General features: G+C 33.5%; 1 protein-coding gene across 1 annotated transcript; it reads right to left on the reverse strand.

Annotated features, from left to right (window-relative positions):
• Positions 1 to 7,626: 7,626 nt before the first annotated feature.
• LOC149141745 (uncharacterized) lies at positions 7,627 to 9,203 on the reverse strand. Its single transcript, XM_089448501.1, has 2 exons — positions 8,509 to 9,203; positions 7,627 to 8,259 (listed from the first exon to the last, which is right to left on the reverse strand). Exons 1-2 carry the CDS (start codon positions 8,698 to 8,700, stop codon positions 8,026 to 8,028), a joined length of 426 nt encoding a protein of 141 aa, XP_089304627.1. The 5' UTR covers positions 8,701 to 9,203; the 3' UTR covers positions 7,627 to 8,025.
• Positions 9,204 to 20,086: the final 10,883 nt, after the last annotated feature.

Raw genomic sequence — 20,086 nt, forward strand, 5'->3', positions numbered from 1 at the left:
GTTATTTTTGTGCCTATATTGTCCCCATATTGTTATTATTGTGCCCCATAGAAGCCCACTATTGTTATTTTTGTGCCCTTATATTATTATTGTTAGGTTGGCTTTGGTTATATTGTGACCCCTTAGACTCCTATATATAGAAAGGAGGTTTTTTCATTTGTATCATCCAAGAATTGTTCACTTGTGTAATGTAAAGGAGGTTTCCCCCTTGAAAAGGCTTAATTCTAAGGTGTTTATCTCTCTTTTCTATCTTACTGTGTGTTGATTTCATAACACATGCAGAGGTTGAAGGAGAAGCACTTGCTAGCATCCAAACATCATCTTTCCTCACCTGGGACTTGTCTAGCTTTCTTTTGCAAGCCCATGTGCACCTACTCCATGCTTATATTGTAATCTCCTTGATTTATAATAAAATGGCTAAGCTACTGTGCAATTTTGGGGAATTTACTGGTGTTTAATTGCATATGATGTTTTTTGTGTGATTTTCATTGTTAATTTCATCTAGGAATATTACAGTAGGTAAGAGGAATCCATTTCACTATCTATCTTCTAGGGATAACTTGAGAGAAAATTACCTTGCCTGCGTTGCACCGACAATAATTAGTATGGGAAATGAAGATTTTCTAAACAACTTAACATCCATGCTTCTCTATAACCATTCATCTTCCTTTCCAAGTCCACTAATCATTCCTCCATAACTAATGTTACTCATTTTCAAGTTTGTGTATTTATCTCAAACATGAAGATTGTAGCATTCAAAAACCTTAGTGGTGCTTGAAAATGAGAAAAGTGGGAGTGTAAATGGCAAACAATTTCCGTGAATATGGAGGAGAGGGAAGAATTCATGTGATGGTGGGGGAACATATTCTATGGGATGGAGGACTCTTACATTTCCCCATGATAATTGTACCCAACCCATACCTTCATAATTATGTGAAGTAGACTTCCTCACCAACCAATGAATGCATTCAATGCTAGCTTCTAAGTCAATGGTGGTAGATGAGATTTAAAAAGGCACATGATAAAAAGATAAGAGTTCATAGAAAATATAGAATTACTCTTCCTTAACCCCTTTCCTCTTCCCCTTCAGAGGACTCATAACACCTCTCGTGCTCTTTGCAACCATCTTGGACCTTATATCAATTTTCTATGAAAATATATACATATTTGACATAACATATAAGGCTTACCTCTCATAAATGAAAAATATAATTATTATGATTACATGTCAAGCCATTCCTTAGTTAGGCCTTGACCTTGAATATTACACTCAGATTCCATACAAACAATATTTACATCATTTGCACATATAGTCATTGAGCCGAGAGGCGCTCTCCAACCTAGTATGGAAGGGATGTTGTAATGTCCTACCAATGGTTTTTCCAGTGGTATTATTATGTAAGAAATCTCTCTCATAAATGAAAAATATAATTATTATGATTACATGTCGATCCATTCATTAGTTAGGCCTTGACCTTGAATATTACACTCGGATTCCATACAAACAATATTTACATCATTTGCACATATAGTCATTGAGCCGAGAGAGGGATCAAATATCTTTTCACTATAAAAAAAGGTTTTCACCTCAAGAGATTTGATCCCTCTCAACACTTGGTAGATCCAGAGTTAAGATGAATCTAGGTTGGTTTATTTAAGTTCGTATGACTTGACTTTCTTCACTTTTAATGATGTCTACTACGAGCAAACAGAGGGCACAACCACGGGTTCCTCCCTCTCCCCTGTTGTAGCCAACATTTTAATGGAGCACTTTGAAACCTTAGCCCTTGAAATCTTCCACTCAAAACCTAAATTATGGAAGTGTTTTATCAATGACTTCTTTGTGATTTGGTCCCATGGAATGTCGGAACTCCAAGTCTTCCTTGCCCATCTTAATCTTATTTCTCCCCACATCCAATTCACCATGGAATTTGAAGCTAACCAATCCATCCCCTTTCTTGATGTCCTTGTCTCTCGCCTCCTTGATGACTCTCTTACCCACTAAGTCTATTGGAAAAAGGCTCTTAACGAGAGATACCTCCATGCCCATTCTCACTGTCACCCCTCTTAAAAAATCGTTGTCCTTAAAACCCTTGCCACTCATGCCATTCGAATTTCTTCCTCTCAATTTTTTTCCTTTGAAAATGCCCATCTCACCAAATATCTTAAAGCCAATGGTTACTCCTCATCCCAAATTAATAAGGCTTTTTGCTCTGCTTTCCACTCTAAACCTAAGAACCCTTCCATCAATCCTCCCATAGCCAAAATCTCCCTTTCCTGCATTCAAGGGGTTACCAATAATATTTCCAAAATCCTTTCAAAAAGGAATATCTAAACCTTATTCAAACCCCACACAATCCTTATCCAACTCTTTAGGTCAGCCAATGACAATAATGACCCTATGCTGGGCCCTAGAGTCTACGAGATCCCTTGTTCTTGTGGGATGTCTTACATAAGACACACTGGGAGATCCTTCCATGCCCAACTTAAAGAACACATGGCTAACACTTATCATAACCGAATATCCAATTAACCATTGTTGAACATTCTCACAAAACTAAACATCTTATTTGTTTTGTCAAAACCAAAATCCTAGTCTCTGCCCCCTTCCACTTGAACTGAGTCAGTAAGGAAGCTCTCGAAATCAAAAAGCACCCCAACAACTTTAATCGAGAGATGGATATAAGTTAAGCCACTCTTGGAAGCCCACTATCCATTTTTTATCATGCAAGCCTTATTCCCCTAGCTCTAGTGATTGTAACCCTTTCCCCTTAAATCCCTTCCTTTCCTTATTATTTTAAATATTTTCCCTAAGATTTATTTAATTTTATCTTAAACCTTGTTAATTAATCTTATCCCAAATAAAAATCAAATTAAATTAAAAAAGCCCTATAATGCTAATTAAACCCTAAATCCATTCTACCCATAATATTTATACTTTTATTTTGATTCCCTCTTAATCTATTATAATCTTATTACTTTATGCTTTGAACATGTATTACCCTATTTTTATCCATCATGATTTTTTCATTATTTTCACCAATTTTCACCCATTTTTATCCCCTTTTATCCAATAATTTAATTATTTAATTTAAATAATAAACCATATTTATTTTAATATCATTTTTATACTTTTAATTCAAATAATTATTTCCCATCTCTTTACTATTAATTCCCTGCTATTAATTTTTATTATTTATTATTTCAATCTAATATTTTATTATAAATGATTAACTTAGTTGTTATAATTTAAATTAATTATATCCCATATTTTATTATAAATAATTAACTATTCTAAATTATTCTTTCACCATTTAAATGAGATCTCAATCTATTTTCTCGTGGAATCTTTTAATTTTATTGAGTTAGTTTATATTTTTATTTTGTTTTATTTATTATTCTACTTATTTTATTCTAGTTCGTTTTTCTTGAATTATTAATTAATATATCTTTAACATTCTCATTCTTTTCATATTTCTTAATAGTCATATCTTTCTTTGCACTCTTGGTATCACTATTTTTAGCTTTTGTCATTGAAGATGAGCGAAATGTTCGCCAGAAACAACATTAGACACTTCAATAACAACACAGGGTTTCTAAAAAAAACCTCTCAACATAAACTCATATATATTCCAATCTAAAATATAATCAAAATATTACATATTTGGTAGAAATATAATATATCTTACTAAAATAATCATTAATTAATTATGAGATAAATATATTTATATATCCTCGTTACGCTTAGGATCATTGTGGAGGAATGTGACAATGATAAATCTAATCGCTTTTGTTGCTTTGTGGACTTTAGAAAGGCTTTCGATACGGTTCCTAAAAACAACCTATGGAATAGATTAGAAGAGCTAAAGGTTCCTTTCGAGTTGAGAGTTGTCGCTATAAGGTTATACGAGAATGTAATTGCCAAGTTAAAGAGCAATGAGGGGTGGTCTAAGTGTAATATCGGAGTTAAACAAGGTTGCCCCCTCTCCTCTACCCTATTTGGCATTTACATCGACAAGCTAGAAGGTTGTTTAGAGGAAGCAGGTTGTGCTGGCATGATCTTAGCTGGGATGATCATCATCCTTCTTCTCTATGCTGACGATATTGTTCTTCTCGCAAGGTGCCCATCTAATCTTGATAAGCAGCTTAGACTCCTTAAGGATTTCTGCTCTACCATGGGTATGACTGTTAACACTGACAAAACAAAAGTTATGATTATCAAATCCAAGAAGGACACTTACGCTAATTTTATGTATGACAATAGTAACTTGGAGGAAGTGTCTTCTTACAAGTACCTAGGAATTGATATTCATCACAAGCTCAACTGGAAATATAGCATTGAGAAAAGAATTAATGGCGGTGGAAAGCTTATTTTGGTCTTAAAAATAATTGTAAAACGGCAAACCTCGTAATGTGGGATAGAAAGAAGTTCCTCTTTGAAGTCACTCCTGTTATCTTATATGGATGTGAGGTTTGGGGTTGCAACATCTCTAGAGAATCCCAGAGAAATATTGAGCAAATCCAGAAGCGTTTTATAACGTATAACCTCAAAATTAAAAGCAATACACCCTATCTTATTCTCCTTATAGAAGTGGGTCTTTCCCCTATCGAGAGCCTAGCTATGACTAGGCTTCTGTTGTACAAGCACAAACTCAATAACATAGGAGACCATAGACTTCCTAAGCTAGCTTTAAATTCCATCCAAAACCACCTAAGGCTCAAACGAGGTTGGTATAAAGACACCAAGGCCTGGTTAAACCATTGGGAGATCCACAAGAATGTCGCATTGCAAAACATTAATAACATTACAAATATTGTTACTTCTAAGTTCAAAGAAAAAAGTGGTGTGAGAAAGATTTAGCAGCTAAAAGAAAATTAAGATCTTATAAGGAGGTCATCAACCCCACCCTAGAAGATCAAAAATATCTCTTTGTTTTAACTAGCTCAAAGAAAAAAATTAATATAGCCAAGATTAGAACAAACTCTCATGAGCTCCATAGTGAAATGGGTCGTTGGGCAGTTTCTAAAACACCATGGATGGAAAGGATCTCTCATCTCTGTGAGAATATGAACATCGAGGATGAAAATCACTTCCTCTTAGAGTGCCCCATGTACAACCACATTAGATCTCAGTTTCATAATCTTTGTTGCAATACTGACCTTCCTAGCCTTTTACGATGTCAAAATTATAGTGAGCTCAAGAGGCTTCTCTCCAAGCTTGAGTATAGGAATAAAATCTTAAATCAAACTAAATAATTCGTTTATTTATATCCAATAAACCAAAATTTGATTTCCCTAGACTTTAACTATCATCATAATAAATATTAAATTAATACAAAAATAACAATAAATTATAACAACTTTTCCTACCATAAATTTTTGCGTTATTTTAAACCTTTGAATTAATATATAAATATAAAAATGACAATAAAACCTTTTCGTTCGGTAAAATGTAAAATTATAATTTTATATATTTCCAAATTTATTATTCTTTTAAAAAGAATAATAGATATTTTTTTATAATAGATTCCATTTTGTCCACATGCATTCTATGTAGCTAAGACGTTGACATAGTGGATTCCGTTTTGTCCAAATGCATTCTAACAGAAGTATCGTAACCGTCATCGTGTATGGGGATGTGGGCCATTTACCATATTTTCCGTATATACCATTTTTATATTTGAATAATATAAAACTTATTTATAATAAAATATTATAAATTTTATAAATTATAATATAAACAAAATATTATATTATAAAATATTATGTAAATATTTTAATTCGATCACATTAAAAAAAAAAAATTATAATTATAATTATTAATGAAAATATTTAACTATATAAAATTAAAAATTTAAAAAAATAAATAAAAACCAGTCTAAGATCTATTTTAACTTTAGATCTATTAAATGTTTAGGGAGATCAAATCTCTTTGAAGTTATGTGAACATTTTGACCCATGATATTATAAGAAAATAAAATCAAATTAAAAAATAAAATTATAATAATATTTATTATAATTATTAACTAGCGATTGTACCAAAAGGTACAAAGAGAGGCCGATAGGATTATTAAATTATAATTGTTAAATTTCACTAAAAGAAATGTTGGTTCAAGTCTACAAAGAGCAAAGAGATTTGATGTTTGGAGTTCTATGCTTTTTGGTCACTTCTTTAAATACAAAATAGTTACGACTCTAGAAAGTAAATTTACTTGCAAATCCAATACATCAAGATTATGTAACCGATAAAGCGCATCTGGTATACTTCCAAAAAATTTATTATTGCTAGCATTGAAAACAGATAAAAGCCCTACCTTGGCAATCTCAGATGGAAGCTTACCTGAAAATCTATTACAGTCAATTTGTAGGTTAGATAAATTTTTAGCATTGCCAATATCTTTAGAAATGCTTCCTTCAAAGTTGTTAGAACCGAGATGTAGCAGCGAAACTCTTGGCAATCCCCATTCCAAAATAAGAAATATCAATTTTTTACCTCAATCATTTCTATTCCAAAATATTTCAGAATTCAAAATAAACCCTGCAAATAAAAATGCAAACAAATTAACCTACCTAGAAGTATGTTCTCTTTTGCATTGCATTTATGCTAAAAGTAAATGAAATGCAAAAAAGCAGAGTGATATTGCATATGAAAATAAATGGATAAAAAACAGGGTGATATTGTATATGAGAATAAAAGGATTTGGACTTTTCTGTATATGGTGTTTCAGTTTCAATGCCAAAAATCTGCTAGAGCGGTTAAGAGGAAAGCGCTTAATGTTTGTTGGATACTCAATAAGTCAAAACCAATGGGAATCCATGGTCTGCATGGTCTGCATGCTTCAAGCAGTGTTTCCTAGCAATAAGAAAACTGTTAGTCAACAAGCTTCAATATTCAAGGCCCCGGTAAGCTGATAAATGCATGCTTCAAGCAGTGTTTCCTAGCAATAAGAAAACTGTTAGTCAACAAGCTTCAATATTCAAGGCCCCGGTAAGCTGATAAATGTAGTTTCCATGGATAGTTGTGCATTTGATTATATGGTGAGTAATGAAGTCTTCCAATCTTCTTTCTCTTAATAGGTTTATGATGCTTCTGTGGAGTTTTTCTGGGCTCCACTTCTGGAAACAAGTTTAAGAGTTTGACACAAGGTACACCATAGTTATTATGATTAAGTTGGATGCAAAGTTGAGTAGAGTTGATATGTAAATATAGGAAATAAATATATAGTATATGGCAATGCCCACCACACTCATCATCAGTGATTTAGTGCAGACAATGCCATGATTTTGAAACAGGGAAGGTAGAATAATTTGATACATTCTCTTGGATTCATAAGATTTCTTGTAAACCTTCTGTGTGCCATTTCAGTAGCATCCAAGAATAGCATAATATGCAATTTTAAATATAGCTGCTAATCTTGCAGCCTGTTATTATTTTATTTATATATGTTGCAATGTTTGTTTTTCTTGCTATGTCATCTCATTTTGAACTAAAGGAACAGGTGCTTACGACATTTTCGGGCTATACAACTCACAGGAGGCTTACAATTAAGGCCCGAGTCATAAGAGATGGAAATCTAAGCACTTCATCAAGTTGGAGGCAACCACATGTTTGAGAGATCCAGAGTCTGCAATGAATTCACAGGATCGAGCAAAAGTATGCTAAATTTAAATGTAAGTACTTGTTGGTTGTCAGAATCCCGAAGCTGCGAGTAGAAGAATAAAATGTAGACATCATCCAACAACTCTTCCCCACGCTAGAAGTGTTAGAATAAAATGCAAAAGTATGCTAAATTTAAATGTAAGTACTTGTTGGTTGTCAGAATCCCGAAGCTGCGAGTAGAAGAATAAAATGTAGACATCATCCAACAACTCTTCCCCACGCTAGAAGTGTTAGAATAAAATGTAGCCACCACGCAACACAGTCTTCCCCAAGCTGGAAGTATTAGGATAAAATGGAGCCAGCATATAACACACTCTTCCCCAAGCTAGGAGTTTTAGAATAAAATATCGCCAGCATACAACACTCTAATATCCCTGCCACTGTGATGCTGTAGGTGGCGGAATCCATTTCGCCATGATAACCCAAGATTTCCACCCGACCCCACCAGCAAGACATGGGCAACCTGAGTTCCCGAGCCTGCACGCAAGAAGCAAAACGATTGGCAGAGCCTCCATCTCCGGGAATCTGAACCTTGGCAACGTATAAAACACCCCGACTTTGCCATCTAACCAAGAACTGTTGGCAGAGTCTTCAGCATTCTTCAAAATAAAAAATGATTTAAACTTATTCGAAGTATATTGATTTAAACCCTACCGAAAGTATATTAGCCTTAACCCTAACAACTGATATTTGTTATTTTTTTTCCTAGAGAGGTCTACAGTTCAAATCTTTACAGGAAAGACGAGGGCAAGAGCATATGGAAGTGTACGTTCCGAGGGCAAGAGCATATGGAAGTGTTACCTTTCTAAAGAATTAATTTAAAGCGAGAAACAGGCCATAACCCTAACCTGCAACTGAAAATTCCGAAACTTCTCCTGGGAATTAGTGATGTTGAAAGCCCTGTTGCCACTGGTGCCGATCTCCGGCCTTTGCAGCTTACGCACGCAGTTAGCAGAAGCGTCCACCCGTTGATGTCTGGCAGTGACGATGCGCCGGCCACTGCAAGGTCGAGGGCTTGCTGCGATCCTTCTCCCCTCCATATTCAAGAAGGTCAAAGATAACTATTCTCCCTTCGCAGCAAACAACAGCGTCAAAAGAAGCCTCTGCGCCGCGACATCGCAGCAACAAATATTGCACAGATCGAACCCTAGGGACTCCGTTTGCATTTGAAAACCAACTGGGCCGTGTTATAGATTCCAGATGGCGTAGCAGAACCCTTCGGAGACCCTTGCCAAGCCCATTCTGCAGACGAAAACAAGACCATAGCCCCTCACATCAGAGCAACTGTAACGGAAACCGCGTGGAGGGTTTGGATTGATAGACACCACCATTCAAAGGGGAAACTGCGCATTATGGAGGAAACGGGCAAATGGGTTTCTCATGCTGTGTTCAGAAGTCCACTAGAAGACTTGGGCATGGAGATCCAAGAGGCGTGAGAGCTCGGATTGGCTGGTACCTTTCGATACCGGTTGAAACCAAAACGAGGAGGATCAAAGAAGTGATGGAACGTAGCTGATAGTTGTTTTCAAATTGGCGCCATCTAATGCGGGTTACGTGGACCACAACAATTTAATTTTCGCTTAAGAAACCATGCCAGAGTTCAACCGTAAATCGAAAGTGTTCACGCGTGTTCACGCCAGGTGTCAACCTGAGATTGAAAAGGACGACGAAGGTCTGTTTCAATAGGAAGGCCTATCGGCCTAATTAAAACATTTTGATTATCTCAAACTACATAAAAATAATAATTATAATTATAATTAATAATTAAACCACCCTAGATCCATTTTATAATTATAATTAGTAATTAAACCAACTTTGATCTCTCTGAGCCCACGGTATATTCAGAGTTAAAATGGATCTAAGCTAGTTTAATTATATAATAATTATTATTATTATTATTTATTTATTTATTTTTAAATGTACAGGAGAAGACAACATCTTTTCCATAGTGGGCTAGATTTTTTTGATGTTTAAAATATATTTTTGAATGCATAAATAGATTTACGGTACTCTAATTTTGCAAATTAAACAACTTAACCTCAAGTTTTTAAAAATATATCTAGTATTTTGGGTATGTTTTAAGATTAAAAGCCAATGATAAAATTTGAAGCCATTATAACAGAACATTTCATATCATTTACGAGAAGTAAATATATACAAGAAATATTAGTATGACATATTTTAGTCATTGTATAACTTATATACAAATAATTTTTTAAACATTAATCCAACCATACAATTTAAAATAAGTTTGTAATTTTTTGTTATTGAATTTTATAAATTAAACAATTTAAATTCAAGTTTTTAAAAATCTCTACTAAATTTATTAAAATTAACCATAAAAATATCCCTTTAAAAAATTCTTTTTTTATAAATTTAACAACACTTAATTATATATCTCTTATCTAAATTTCCTCACCCTACTACTCTCGAACAAGCCAACTAAACTCAACTCCTCAGTATGTATCCAACTCATTCCTTAACCACATAAATACAAATTACTCTCAAACATGCATATATTACTTTCTTATAAAATATATTAATTATATTAAGATTATCAAAATGATGACATAAAACTATTGAGGAGATTTTTTTATATATAATTAATGTAAAATATAATATTCTTTTAACATTTTGTTAATATTTTTTTTTAATAATAGTAATATTGATATTTTTATTTATATTATATTTAACAAAAATTAATTAATTAATTTTATATATAAGAGCAGTTTAGTTTAATTAATAGATGAAATAGTTTTTTTTTGGAATTTGGTAATACAATTTTAAGTAAATATTATAAACTTATAAATTATAATATAAACAAAAATTATACTATAAATTTTTTTATACAAATTATTACATCTAGAGGCTCCCTTTTTGTTATATAAATATTTTGACTCTATCAAATTACACGAAAATAGAAATAAAATTTAAAAATAAAATAATTATAATTATTAATGAAAATATTTTGACTTTGTCAAACTATATAAAAATATTTTTTTAAATAAAATAAATAATTATGATTATAATTATTAATTAAATCAATATAGATTCACCTTAACTTTGGAATTACCTGGAGGGATCAAATCTCTTGAGGTTATGTGAACATTTTGACTCCATCAAATTATAAGAAAATAGAAATAAAAGTAAAAATTAAAATTAAAAAATAAAATAATAATAACATTTATTATAATTATTAATTAAAACATTTTGACTCTCAAACTACATAAAAATAATAATTATAAGTACAATTAATAATTAAGTCGCCCTAGATCTATCTTATAATTATAATTAGTAATTAAACCAACATTTTCCATAGGACATGGGAGGACAACATCTTTTCCATAGTGGACCAGATTTTTTGTTATTTAAAATACATTTTTGAATGCATAATATATTTCGGGCACTCTAATTTTACAAATTAAACAACTTAATCTTAAGTTTTTAAAAATATCTCTAATATTTTGGGTATGTTTTTAGCATTAGAAGCCAATAATAATTTTTGAAGCCATTATAATAGAGCATATCATATCATTTACGAGAAGTAAATATATGCAAGAAAATATTAGTATGACGTATTATAATTGTTGTCTAACTTATATACAAATAGCCTTTTGCACCTCAATCCAATAATACAATTTCAAGTAAGATTGTGATTTTTTGTTAATTAAAATACATTTTTTAATACGTAAAAGGATTAAGCACACCCCTTCAAACACTTGAATTCTATAAATTAAACAACTTAAACTCAAGTTTTTAAAAATCTTTACCCAATTTAGTTTAAATTAACCAAAAAAATACATTAAAAAATCATTTTTTTATAAATTAAACTATACCTATATTATATATCTCTTATTTAATAATTCCTCACCCTACTCTCATGTAAACCAACTAAAGTCAACTCCTTTATTATTTATCCAGCTCATTCCCTAAAAACATATATAAAAAGAATTTATACATGATTAATGTAAAATATAATATTCTTTTAAAATTATAATTTGTTCAATTTCTTTCAAATATTTTTATTTATGTTATATTTAAATATATGAAATTTGTTTGGGTAGTTCGATTGGTAATGGTTGTGGAAATGAAGTCTCACCAAACAGGGATTCTTGGGTTCAAATCTTGTGCTATCCTTGATACAATTGTGATTTCTTGTTATTTAAAATGCACTTTTAAATGCATAAATAATTTTTCTTGTTATTTAAAATGCACTTTTAAATACATAAATAAATTCAACACCTTAAAAACCCTATAGTTTAGAGTCAACAACAAAACTCATACAACAAAGCTTGTCAAGTTATTTGTGAAAATCTATGAGGAGAATCACAATCATTCCTTCAAACTATTCAGAATAAATCTAACTAGTACAACCACATTAAAAATATTAATGTAGTTGATATAGCCAAAGGCTTCATAAATATAACAAAAACACTATTGCAACAAGTAGAATGCTTTACCAATGCAAACAATTACCTGATTAACCATGTATAAAAAAATTCTGGGTCAACTTTAACTTAAGAAAAAAAATGAAATTACACATCTTATTGTAAAATGGACCATTTTGTTAGATCAAATTTGTTTATATATTAATTTCTCCAAACTTATTAGTATTGGAATAATCTCAAATCCCTAAGAAATTGGTGGTGGCACAAATCTAATTTAACTTTAGAAAAAAAAGGAATTACATGTCTTATTGTAAAATAGACCATTTTACTAAGTAAAATTTACTTATATATTAATTTCGCCATCTAATTAGAATATGAACATATTACAATTGGAAGAATCTCAAATCCCTAAAAAATTGGTGGGGAGGGAGCCACTTGGCACAAATATATATTTTTAAATTTATTAAAAGTCAATGCATCCTAACAAACTTTGTAACACATTAGGATATGCTGAGCATATTCCCTTAAGAATCAATCTAGGCAATAAATTATAAAAATAAAAAGTCAACATATCATCATCCACCTTGAATTGAAATAAGAAGCTTTTTACAATTAATTTAAAATCATTTTTTACATATTTATACTAAATTTTAAATATTTATTACAATATCAATTTTTGATCTTTTAAATGTAAAAAGTAAATCTTATTTTTAAAATATTTATCTTTTTAAATCTAAAAAATAAATCTTAATTTTAAAATATTTATCTTTTAAATCTAAAGAATAAATCTTAATTTTAAAATATTTATCGCACTATATATTTTCTTTATTTTTTTTAAGTTTAAATCAAATTTGATTTTAGTAAATGTTAAGGATCATTATCATTATTTGCATTTACTTTTTGTTTTTCCTTTAACATTTAATTTAATTTTCTTTATGTATGTTATAAATTATGTGAATTTTGAGAAATGATAAATATCACTATTATCTATTTTTAAACTTGGAAATAAATTGTATATAAGATTTTAAAATGTCTAACATTTTAGTTTATCTCTAGAAAATTCAAACATAATGTTTGAACTTTTTAGAAAAAAATTGTATCAATCTATTTCTAAAAAAATTCAAATATTATTATGATTAAATGTAGAAATCATTGAAATCATCATCATGATCCCAGTGGTGGAACTCTACCAAAAGGATAACATTACTTATACCTCGGAGAAGATAAGAATAAATACATAAAACCACAGTTTTTAATACAATTCAAATAAAAAACTATGTGCACAAACCATGATATTACAAACCCCTTTATAAGATGCATTTTTGTTTTTGTTAATAAATTTTATATTAAATTTGGCCACATTGTAGTACAAAATTGAAGAGTCTAGTGATAATTTGATATTGAAAATATATAATTTAATATTCAAAAATTTATGTTTTTTTGTAATTAGTAGAATTGGTAATTAGGGCGGTTTCGTACTCGCTTGACATGGGTTGAAGAGTTAAAATATGTAATCTAACATCCAAAACTTTTATGTTCTTTTTTCTTTGTAATTAGTGGAATTAGCAACTAGGGTAGTCTTGTACTCGTGTGACATGGGGTCTAGGTAGGTCTAAACAATCCATTATCACTATAACCACTAGGTGCACCATGCTACCCCTAACATATATGGGTTAATCCAGGGATCGAACCTAAGACTTCATAATAATTTACATATCATTTTATAACAAACTCTGCCAAGTAAGCCACACTCCCTCTAGGAAAAACCTGTTGTTTTTCCATGAACTTGGTGTCTCAAATAAAATATTAAATCTTTGACGCTACCAAACCAAGAATCACAACGAAACTACTTTGCACAACGAAATATAAACAACAGTAAAACACACATGCACAAAATATAGACAACCTTTTACAACTTTTTACAATAACTCATCTTCATTATATTAATCAAACTGAATAATACAACAGTCTAGGGCTCCCGTACTAGGGATAACGACCCTCATATGTCTACTAGTACAAGATACAAAACTGGGTTTGGTGTGAGTCCATTGACAACCAATCTACCCTCAACAAGATACTCTAACCATCTGGATGATGTAGTTGACTCCCTTAGCTCCTCTCAGTCGTACCATGTACTTTCTCGGTCATTTAGCTCTCGATTTGTAGCTCATGCATCTATCAATGCTCTAAGTCCATCCGGCCACTGAATCTGGTTATCCAATCTACGCACTAGTTGTGCCTTAGTCCATCAAGGGCACAACACATTGAGACTCCTGTCGAGTTGTTCACAACTCCACTTGTGAACAACTCTCAACTACCCACTGCTGCTCCTCAGCTACTTAGGGACTTCATCCCACTATGGTCTTCCTAAGCTACTCTAATAAAGACCAACACAGGGCACAGAGGGCTGCCACCTATCACTGCAAGATGTCCATCTCCCACAATGAACATGGGTTAGGAGAATTGCCCATCATCTGTTGTAGAAGTCCTTCTCCACACACAAGTCTAGGGTTGCTCAATTGCTCCTCTGGCTGGTCAAACTGTGAAATTTTTTGATTCTATACAAACAAAAATCCTACTGCAGTCATTGGTTTATCATCTCCTACTTGTTATTTCATTCAACAAGTTTTTTACTTATAAATAATGATGAGAAACACTACAATAGACTACACTGACATACATATCATAAACTGAAACAATAGATGAGACAAACACACAAGGGACACCGTTATTTTTGGACAACACGTCCCCAGAAAAACCCAATGCGGGAAAATCGGTGCAGCAGATACAGGGTTTGTATTATTAAGCAAGCAGAATTTGAGTACAACAGGTTACCTCTCACACCGGCTAACCTTTTAGAGAAATATCGTTAGCAAGAAATACATATGAGGGTTCATCTCATTCTCCAAGTCACAACTGATCCATTGAGTGGCCTGACTTAGACAAACACTGTGAAATCCCAGCGCAATCACTGCTTGGGCCAACATCTTGCCTCTAGGAGACTGGTTCACCCCTTCTGCTGGATCAATTTGTTCGAGGAAGAATGTTGTTCATCCCTCCCGGCTTAGAACCTCGCTTCTCTGGAAAAATCTCGAACTTCTGACGAATATCCTGCACTGCCATTGCAAGAGACCGTCTTGGCCTGTGTCAGCACTGCGTGAACCCCTTCCTGGGCTGCGCAGGCCTCTGCGCTGCCTCTCTGATGCTATTTTTGCCTCTCTGCCTGGTACTCTTTGGCTCAGAACTCCTTTTCAAACCAAATCTCTGCTTCTACCCCTCTCACTGCAACTTAGATCACCTATTCAATTTTCTCAACAAACCTCACCTTAGAAAAATCAAATTGACTGATCACTTAGTGTATCTCCAACTGACCCTCAAGCCTCCTCTTATAATTTTCTTGTTGATGAATCAACGGTCGAGATTAAGTCCCTAATCAATGGCTAAGATTAAAACAGACTTGATCCTCGCCTCTTAGAAGCTTCTTACCCCTATTTTTATTAAAACCCATTAATATTTTTATTTTCCTAAGCTTAGACTTAGGAACCCATTAAAAACATTAATTATTTTAATAACTCACAATCTGGGTACAATTTCTCCAAACGATTTATGGGTCTTGGAGATCTTATGTATTCTAGTCCCTGCACAAAATTTTGGAGTTAGAGCACATCCACTGCTACCCCAAAATCAACACAAACCTTGAGCTCAACTTTTGCCACTCTAGCAACCACCTAAGTTGATTTGTTGTTGAATGTTAGTTTTTTTGTGCTAATTTCAACTTCATAATTAAAAACAACTGCTTATCATTTGCTTCATGTGCATAGGTTTCCTTTATGGTGTTTGTGAATGAACAAGTAAATTTTGTCAAATTTTATGTCAAATTCATGAGCAAAATAACATGAAAGTAAAGTGTTGAACAACAACAAACAAATGTATAACAAACCATCAAAATGAATGCTTAACACAGCGTTTTGATGATGGAGTTCACCCCTCCTGGGCTACATCTCCTAGGTCCAGCTTCCATGGCTTAGGCCTCTATATTATCTCAAAATTGAACAAGTGTTGTTTACAATTCTCTACTGCTCCTGAAACCTACTTCAATGTGCTCAAAACATCAATATCATCTAGGAATGCCTTTTATTGATCCCAATTTGGTCGAATTTTGCAAAAGTTACAACAAAATAAATTTCTCCTAGGAATTCTCCACTAAAATTGGAGGAACTCCAGTTAACTCCACTAAAACTGGAGTTACTGCCGAATTTATCAAACCGCCAACTTTTTCGCTAGCGTAATTACGTAATTAATTAACGATAAGCATAGTTTAAATATGGGTTATTCCGCAGTTAGCGCATTAAGTGCAGTTAGGCTAACCTCCAAACTCCGGTTAGGCAATAGTGTGGTCACATGCCGAAATAACCGTTAACGGTTATGGTTTAGCTGGTCGTCAGTTATGTGTTATTGGTCACATGGGAGGGGGTTGGCCCGCGGGCTAGCTCCCTCCTCCCCCCAACCGCCAACATAATAAACTTTAAATACGTTTTGCAACTGTAATATGTTAAGACTTGAAACTGCGGTAGAACGATAAGGCATAAGGTTTATACAGGCGAGGTCGCGGGTTCGACTCTGCCAACCTGCCCATAATTTTTCTGCAGCGCATCGATAATGCCAACCTTTAGGGAGGGACATGTGGTGGTCTCTGGGCTTTCCACTTGTCCCCTCCTCATTAGTCCATCCTCTGACCAATAATATGAAGCCAAATCACCACACCATTAACCAACCATGACCACCACTTGGAAAGTCATTACTGGACATTGACCATCCCTTTGACCTGCCCAGTCACCTGCCACGACAGCAGTACGGATTGTTGACTTTGCAGTGGCTGTAACTTTGTTTTTCTAAAGAATTCTTTTATTTGGCAAAGTGGACAGAACGTGATATCTTCCTCATACAAGCTTGGTTTTGAGTGAAACAAGTTGTGTTGGGATCGTATTGGTGAGATGGACGCAGTCTTTCAGGTTTCGAGCGATTCCAAGCACTTTGATTTTTGAGCTAAATACTAATCCCCTGATCATTCCTCCCCACTGGAAGCATTTTGGACCCCAAAAGATACTATCAATTGTTCAGCAGGTGAGGATACAACTCCCTCACCTTCTCAATCTGCAACCATTTGGCCTTAGAAGGTTTTTTTCCCTTGAGTCCCCCTCGAAGGTATTTCGACATTCCCTCTCTTTGAAGTTCTGGTTCTTCTGTCAAGTATGAGATCAAGATATTATGGCGAGAAATCATCTAGTGATGGCAGCTGAACATGCTCTCCTTGATAATCAATCAAAGGAGGCTCAAACAATATCAATTTCTCAACATTAACAACATAGTATACTTGCATATAAGGAGGCAAATCTAGCTTAAATGCATTGTTACCAATCTTTTCCAGAATTTTAAAAGAACCATAACGGATTGGCTTCAGCTTTTTACCTTCCCCTTGAAGTCTCTCTTTGCTAATATATAACCAAACTTTGTCTCCAACTTGAAATTTAGGATCGACACGGTGTTTGTCATGCCTTGCCTTGTAGTTGCTTTGACTCTTTTCGAGCTGTTCTTGCATTGTGTGATGTATCAACTGAATTTCCCCAATGAAATTCCTTGCCTTATCGATGTCACTATGACCATCGATGGCAACATATTTCTCAAATATTAAGTCCAATGGTGATCTTGGCTAGTACACAAAACATGCTTCAAATGGCGATGTGTTTGTGGAAAAATGCTTTACCCTGTTGTATGCATGTTGTATGTAATGCAACTATTCATCCCACAACTTGGGATGTTTGTTGCAATATCCTCTAAGAAGATGAATGACTATCCTGTTGACCACCTCAGTTTGTCCATCTGTTTGCGGATGAAAGGTTGTACTCTTCTTCAACTTAGTGTCCATCATGTCCCACAAATTTGACAAAAAATTCCCAACAAATCGAGAATCTCAATCACTTACAATGGAAGTAGGAAGACCAAAATGAACCCAAATATTTTGAAAGAAAAGATGAGTTGTTTGTTCAGCTGTAATTTGATTTTTACATGGTGTTAGAATACACATCTTGTTGAACTTGTCTACAACTACATACAAGTAATCACGACCTTTCCTTGACAATGGAAAACGTCCTACAAAATCAATTGAGATATTCTCCCATGGATGTGAAGGTGCCGAAAGTGGACAGTACAATCCTAGTTTCCTATTGCTAGGCTTACTTGTTGCACACAAAGAACATCCTCTAATGAAATGAGATATATTATCAAATATGTGTGGCCAATAACAATACCTTTGGAGATTTGTTATTGTCTTGCCTACACCAAAGTGTCCAGCAACCAATGAAGTGTGCACCTCCATTATGATATTGTTTCTTTCTCCCTATGGAATACATAACTTATCCTAGCGATACAACAAAATGTTATGTACACGGTAATCTAACTCTTCAATTTGGTTTCCTTGCTTCAAGCTTGCATACACATCTTGAAAGTCATTATCATATGCATATTGCTCAATGTAACTTTCATGTAAAACAGAATTGTGCTTGAGTATAATAGATGAATTTATAATAGGCCTAGAAAGCATATCAACTACCTTATTGTAGATTCCCTTTTTGTATTTGATAACCAAATGAAATTGTTGTAGAAAACCCATCCATCTGAAGTGTCGTGATTGCTGCAACTTTGACTGTGACTGTAAGTACTGCAATGGTTGATGGTTGGTATGGATAATGGTCTCCTTCCCCATCAAGTAGTGTTTCCATTTTTTGACACTTTGTACCAATGCGTAAAGTTATTTGTCATAAGTGGGATAGTTAGTCACAACTCCATTAAAAATTTCAAAATGAAATGAAATGGGCTTACCATGCTGCATAAGAACTGCTCCCATGGCGTAATCACTAGCATCCGTTTGAATCTCAAATGGCTGTCTAAGATCCAGAAGAGCCAATACCGATGCTAAACTGATATTTTGTTTTAAAGCATCAAATGCTTTCTATTGTACATCTCCCCAGTGGAAGACTTTCTTGACACTAGTCAATTCATGTAATGGAGTTGCAATGGAAAACAAATTAGCAATAAATTTCCTCTAGTATTGTGATGCCCCTAGAAAGCTTCTTATCTCTGTAACTGTATTGGGCTTGGGCCAATTCACAATGACCTCAACTTTATAGGGGTCTATCTTCAGCTCACCTCCTCCAACAGTGTGTCCCAAATACACCAAATAAGTCTTGCCAAATTCACACTTTGACATCTTTAAAAACAATTGTTCTTTTCTCAAAACATCAAGTACTTTGTTCACATGCATGACATGTTAATTTATGGATTTGATGAATATGAGAATACCATCTAAGTAAACAATGACAAAGTCATCTAGAAATGGTCTCAATACATCATTCATAACTCTCATGAAAGTAGCTGGAGCATTTGTAAGATTGAAAGGCATAACAAGCCACTCAAACAATCCTTATTTAGTTTTAAATGTGGTTTTCCAATTGTCCTTTTGAGCTATTCTAACTTGATGATAAACACTTCGTAAGTCTAACTTAGAGAAATACTTTGCATACCTCAATTGATCAAGCAAATCATCAACTCTTGGGAGTGGATAACAATTCTTTCACTGCACAAAATCCACACACATGCGCTAAGTCTCGTACTTCTTTGGCACCAAGACAATGGGTGAACCACATGGCGGAGTAGATGGGCATATGATACATTTGTGCAACAATTCTTCAATTTGCTTCTTGATTTCCATGCTCTTGATAATCGACATGTGATACATGCCAATGTTTGGAAGTGGAACATTCTGCTGCAACTATATCTCATGTTGAATTCCCCTCTTGGGAGGTAACCCCTTTGGTTCCTGGAACATCTCGCCATGCTTGCTTACCACATCAAACAAATCGGATTTTAACTTATCATCACAACCTTCAAAAGATTCATAATCTATATCATTCCTTTTCTTGACCATGAGAAGCACAAAAATTTTAGTTGCATTTACTAGTCTCTTTATGTGCCCTGCATT

This window comes from Pinus tabuliformis, chromosome X (genome assembly GCF_031772625.1).
Source record: "Pinus tabuliformis cultivar Carrire ecotype Pingquan chromosome X, CPIR1, whole genome shotgun sequence".
Taxonomy (NCBI): domain Eukaryota; kingdom Viridiplantae; phylum Streptophyta; class Pinopsida; order Pinales; family Pinaceae; genus Pinus; species Pinus tabuliformis.